Here is a 6,138-nt window from a genome sequence, read left to right on the forward strand (position 1 = left end):
GCCATAAATTTCGAAAAACTCGCTACTAGAATCCAGTTCTTGAATCTTATCCCCCTCCTTTCTTTTAATCAAAGTCTGTGATTAATCTCATTAATATTTTTTTTTTTTTTTTTCATAGTTTAAGTATCTTGTTTTATATCTCAATGTTTATCCTATCTAAGTTATCTACCTATTTGTGTAACTGTGTTCGATAAGGCGCCATACGTTGTGAATTTATACTGCTTTAACCTTTTATTTTTACCTATTGACTGCTAAGGCGATAACGTAAAATTTGGGCACAAATATTGCGGGGTTGGCCGAACATCAATTCTATTGGCCTTTTATCAGTTAAAAAAAAAAAAAAATAATAATAATATTTTTTTTTTTTTTTTTTTAAAATCAGCTGGATGTGTGTAGGTTTAAGGCCACCATAGGTTTGTCAGAGATTTTATGGTCGGGTTTTGTACGTAGGTTTAGTACTTGGAAGCTTAGAACAGCTGGACCTTAAGATGGCTACAGACGATCAAGCTTGCAATATGCTTGGTCGTTTGTAGTCACCTTTAGGCGTAGGTCCTCAGTTCCTCACTCATGAATCTTAAGAGGAGTCAATACCCTCCCTCTCGCTCTACTCTGTGGTCGAGTACGGGAGATTTGCACTCCGGAGATCCGGGTTCAAAACTTGACGAAGAAACCTTCAGACGTGTCTTTTTTTTTATTCACCCTTTTAGGTCTCTTTAATACGACGGACAGTAGGTCGTTCGCGCCAATCGCGTCTTTGAGAAATTTCTACTAAATATACTTGCGATACTAATGTCACATTTCTTTCCTCAGACACCGTTTCCGCCAAAATGAGGCTCCTCTTCTGTCTGTCCATACTTTGGACGTCTGCCCTGGCTGCCCTCAGCCCCAATATCGCTCAAGACATGCGCATCACATGTAACGACAAGGAAATCCACGTTTCTATCGATACGAACAGCGATAGGTTCACTGGAATGATATATCCGCGAGGATTGTCGAAGAATTCGACATGTCTGATGGAGTTTACAGACCAGAAGAGTCCTGTCCAGTATATACTGCCACTCAGGTGAGAATAGAATAGAATAAGATAGAATAGACAGGAATAGGATAGATTTTTTTCTTTTTTTTTTACATTTCTTGGGCTAAATTTAACCTCTAAAGCTGGGTCCTCACATAGTCAACGGCCGTCGATCGACGTGGTGAATCTATGTTGTCGAGGCAGTGTACGGTTTCAATCGACATCGATCGATGGGCGTTTGCTGTCGACCATGTTTGGACACAGCTTAAAATCTTAGCTCCTAGGATCACGCATTAAGTCATTAACCCTTGCCAAAATCTAACGTATTATTATTATTATTATTACTATCAGCTCTTCCTGACCAAAATTCAAAATATTAACCCTTCGCGTTCTCGCGTCCCCAGATCGTGCAACACAATGAGCACGAGTGTGGACGGTGGCGAAGTGTAAGGAAATCCACGTTTCTATCGATACGAACAGCGAGCGATTCACTGGAATGATCTATCCGCGAGGATTGTCGAAGAATTCGACATGTCTGATGGAGTTTACAGACCAGAAGAGCCCTGTCCAGTATACACTGCCACTCAGGTGAGAATAGAATATGAGATAGAATAGACAGGAATAGGATAGATTTTTTTTTACATTTCTTAGGCTAAATTTAACCTCTGAAGGTGTGTCCACACATAGTCGACGGCCGGTCCACCTACGTGTGGACACACCTTGAGGAGTTGGTTCTTCTTCCCCTTCATTGGTTACTTATACCTAGGCACAGGCAGGAATAAAATACACAGAATAGACCGAAATGGAATAGAATAGATTTTATTGAAAGAGGTTCACTAGAGGAAACTATAACAACGGAGGTCTTATCGTTCCGAAATCGGAAGGACTGGATAGGAGAACGAACCTTATCTGTTTGGGATACAGTTCGCTCTGGGCGGGAAACAAAAACGCGACCAGCGAAGTTCACTAGACTGGGGCTAACAAATAATTGTTTTTTTGAGGGTCACCATTCCCCAAACTCTAAAGCTGGGTCCTTACATAGTCAACGGCCGTCGATCGACGAGGTAAATATCTGCTGTCGAGGCAGTGTACGGTTTAAGTCGAAGTCGATCGATGGGCCTTTGCTGTCGACTATGTTTGGACACAGCTTAAAATCTTAGCTCCTAGGATCATGCATTAAAAGTCATTAACCCTTGCCAAAATCTATTGTATTATTATTAGGTATTAGCTCTTCCAGACCAAAATTCAAAATATTAACCCTTCGCGTTCTCGCGTCCCCAGATCGTGCAACACAATGAGCACGAGTGTGGACGGTGGCGAAGTGGAGTACTTCAACACGATCGTGGTCCAGCCTCACCGCAAACTGGTGACCAATCAGGGCCAAGGATTCCACGTCCGATGTCGCTACCGAGCTCACCCGAGCGAGCCCGAACTACAGAGTCTAGTGGCGCCATCTGAGGACACGCCCACTGTGGCTATGAGGATTTACAATCATGAACAGGTAGCGGAGAATGTCAAGATTGGAGACCTGCTGACGATGACTATTAACCTTGAAGGTGAGGTGTTTTTCTTTTCCTTCATGTCTTTCCCCTTAAGGATGGTTCAATAATGGGTGACCATCAGTTCTATGTTAGGAAAACTAGTCCTCAAGTCCAGGACTAATCGTCAAGGGTTAAGAGATGTTCACTTGTTGAGTGATACTACTCAAAAGCTCAGTGTGTACACTTCAAATGAAATACATTCGAGCGGATGGTAGACATTTCGACGTCGTGTTCGTGTCTAAAGGTATTAGATGAGTTCATGGGAAGTCAGAAAGATGTAGATAGTTCAAAGTTTTCCCATAGTATTGTAGATAAGTGTGGCTGTCCTGAACGAAATTACAAATTACCTACAATTACAAACGAAATTACAAATTACCTACTTCTTTCTGACTCCCCATGATTACACATGACGTGATGGTAGTGTGTTGTGTTTCTACCTCAATTGGCTACTTACAGCTCACGTTTTATTCCGATTTCTCGATTCCCTCTTAAGTTAATGACTATTAACCTTGAAGGTGAGGTGTTTTTCTTTTCCTTCATGTCTTTCCCCTTAAGGATGGTTCAATAATAGGTGACCATCAGTTCTATGTTTAGGAAAACTAGTCCTCAAGTCCAGGACTAATCGTCAAGGGTTAAGAGATGTTCACTTGTTGAGTGATACTACTCATAAGCTCAGTGTGTACACTTCAAATTAAATACATTCCAGCGGATGGTAGACATTTCGACGTCGTGTTCGTGTCTAAAGGTAGATGAGCTCATGGGAAGTCAGAAAGATGAAGATAGTTCAAAGTTTTCCCATAGTATTGTAGATAAGTGTGGCTGTCCTGACCGAAATTACAAATTACCTACAATATATATTATGGGGAAACTACATCTTTCTGACTCCCCATGACTTCACGTGACGTGATGGTAGTGTGTTGTGTTTCTACCTCAATTGGCTACTTACAGCTCACGTTTTATTCCGATTTCTCGATTCCCTCTTAAGTTTTACTCAAAATTTCTTGATTTCCTCTTTAGTTTTATTCTAAACTCCTCCATCTTCCTAATTCCAGGTGAGGATGTTCAGAACTACGGTCTCCACGTGACTAACTGTGTGGTTCGGGATGGTCTGAGTTGGGGGGAGCAGAGGTTAGTGGACGCTGATGGATGTCCAATGGATCAGGAAATCATGGGCCCCTTCGAGTATGCTAAGAATTTGACCAGCGCTCGTGTTCAGTTCAAGGTATGTATACTTCATGGAGAAACACACTACCATCACGTCACATTACGTGAAGTCATGCGGAGTCAGGAAGATGTAGTTCAAAGTTTTTCCATAATATTGTTAGTAATTTCGTTCAGGACAGCCACACTACCATCACGTTACGTCACGTCACGTGACATGATAGTAGTGTGGCTCTTCTGAACGAAATTACCTACAATATTATGTTGAAACTTTGAACAACATCTTCCTGACTCCCCCATGACTTCACGGGACGTAGGTAACGTAACTTTTGCATTTAATTTTGGCAAACAGATCTGTCGCTTCTCTGCCGCGGGAGTTTTCGTGACATGTTCTGTAGCAACGTGTAGATTACGCACTTTTGACCGAAAAAAAAACTAATTATGACACACTTTCCTTTTCCATGACGGTTTTTCCTTCAAAAACTCGACAGCTTTTTTGGCTTCAAAAACTTCTACCAAGGTCATCCACTTTTGATTTTGTCCACCGAGTTTTCCTTCCTTCTGAGTTTGTCCAAGTTTCTTTTCTCGGCACAATACTACAGTACGCCCTTGGTTTTGATTTCCAGGCTCACAAGTTCCCGAATTATAGAAAATAACTTAAATAACGCGTTTTCTACAAATGATTAGGTAAATACCACTGTTTAGGTTTAAATGTCAGGTCAAATGTTTTTAGTGCAGTGAACTGAAGGATCTGCTAAAGTCCCAAACTCCTTTTTGTGTGTTGAACAATAAAATTTTGCCAATCCTATCAAATTCGGAATAACCGTTCGATATTTAGAACGATCCGCGGAACAAAGACACAATTAAAATGCAAAATTGTCGAAGTAAATAGGTATTCAGAACTCAGTCTGTCCTATTTATTCTTCTTTTTTAAGTGTATATAACATTGGCACTTAGGGTGCGAAACAGTCCTACTTACTGGAATCCGCACATGGGAATTTCGTTAGAAAAGTCCCCAATTTCAATGTAAAGTAAGGCCGTAGTAAAAATAAAATTATAGAAAGTAAAAAAAAAGCGCAAGCATTGTGGTGATCTCAAAACTATTCTCAGGTAACCACGGGAGGGGAAGTACTATCAGGTATAGTAGGAAGGTAGGGGAGGGAGATTACACTTCCTCTTATGGTGATACTGGTTCTGCGGTGATCGTCCTTGCGAGGTAAATTTCCCCTCCTTTATGTTGTAGATTCTACAGGATGAACTAAAAAAAAGTAGTGATTTTCGTCAGAAATCAATAGTTCATCCTTAAAGGGGATTTAACCAATACTATAGTGTCATTTCCATCAGCTGTGGCCAGTGCTCCCTCCAAAAAAGGGCCGTTCTCACGGCCCGTCGTCCCCATATTTCTTCTTTCTTTTTGATTATGCCTATCCCTTAAATAGATAAGTCCTGTAAGCGCTAGGTCGGGGGTTCGATTCTCGCCCGGGGTGAACTTTATACTAACAAACAAGGTTCGTTCTTGGAACGGCTGGCTTTCTCCTATCCTGTTCTCCTCTTCTCTCTGCGGTTTCGAGATAAGACCTCCGTTGTAACAGTTCCTTCTATCCTTTTTCTTCTTTATAAACAAAGTACCTGTTTACCTCTGGTATTTCCTACGTTATCTCCTACCCTGTTAAGTGTAACGTGTGGTGCATCTCTCAACGTACCTTCGCCATTACTATTGCAGTCGCTGGTCTCATCCTTATGCTGCTGGTGCTGCTGGCAGTGTGTGTATTACTAACTAAGAAGTCTTACAAGGACATATCCACGAATAACAGCTCCATCTATTCCGTAAGTGTAAACCTCTTCTATCTATTCTCCTTGTATCTCCTATCTAATATTCTTCTTGTATCTCCTACATAACCCTGTATAGGCTATACTAATCCATTGTATCTCCTACCCAAGTCTCCCACCACAGAACCAAACCATGAGATCCCCACTCACCAAGTACGTATTACGAGATGGTTATGCTACCTTGGTTTGGTTCACAGTGCGAGGTCCTCTGAGGTGTTCTGGTAGTGCGGAGATCAAGGGTTCGATAGTTCGCGATGACATCAGAATAGTACAGTTATTTACCTTGGTTTTTGTGTAAATTTTCTGGATATTTCCAGCTTTTTCTGGTTCTGGATTTTGGGATAAACATTGGAAAACGTAAGTAATTGACATGCATGGCTACTCCTTGTTCGTGTAAAGGTAAAGTGGGCTGATTATTTTCAGTCTTTTAAGTCTGAATTCTGTGTGGATTTATTTTTATCTTTGTTCATGTGAGTGGTTTTAGCACTGTTCCATTCACGAATCTATTCTTATTCAGCCTACATTGTTCATCTTAAAATCTTAATACCCTTCCTAGTTTATTTATTTTTATTGTTTAATACTATTTTTTGA

At 40.9% G+C, this 6,138-nt stretch overlaps 1 protein-coding gene across 1 annotated transcript in view; it reads left to right on the plus strand.

The window, feature by feature from the left end:
• Positions 1 to 804: 804 nt before the first annotated feature.
• Positions 805 to 6,138, plus strand: part of LOC103515792 — an 8,878-nt gene continuing 3,544 nt past the window's right edge. The window contains exons 1-5 of the mRNA XM_008480736.3: positions 805 to 1,063; positions 2,297 to 2,571; positions 3,609 to 3,778; positions 4,344 to 4,359; positions 5,441 to 5,544. Coding sequence (XP_008478958.1) covers positions 828 to 1,063; positions 2,297 to 2,571; positions 3,609 to 3,778; positions 4,344 to 4,359; positions 5,441 to 5,544 — 801 coding nt within the window. The 5' untranslated portion in view covers positions 805 to 827. The remainder of the gene's footprint in view (positions 1,064 to 2,296; positions 2,572 to 3,608; positions 3,779 to 4,343; positions 4,360 to 5,440; positions 5,545 to 6,138) is intronic.

This window comes from Diaphorina citri, unplaced genomic scaffold, assembly GCF_000475195.1.
Source record: "Diaphorina citri unplaced genomic scaffold, Diaci psyllid genome assembly version 1.1 scaffold1417, whole genome shotgun sequence".
NCBI classification, from domain to species: Eukaryota; Metazoa; Arthropoda; class Insecta; order Hemiptera; family Psyllidae; genus Diaphorina; species Diaphorina citri.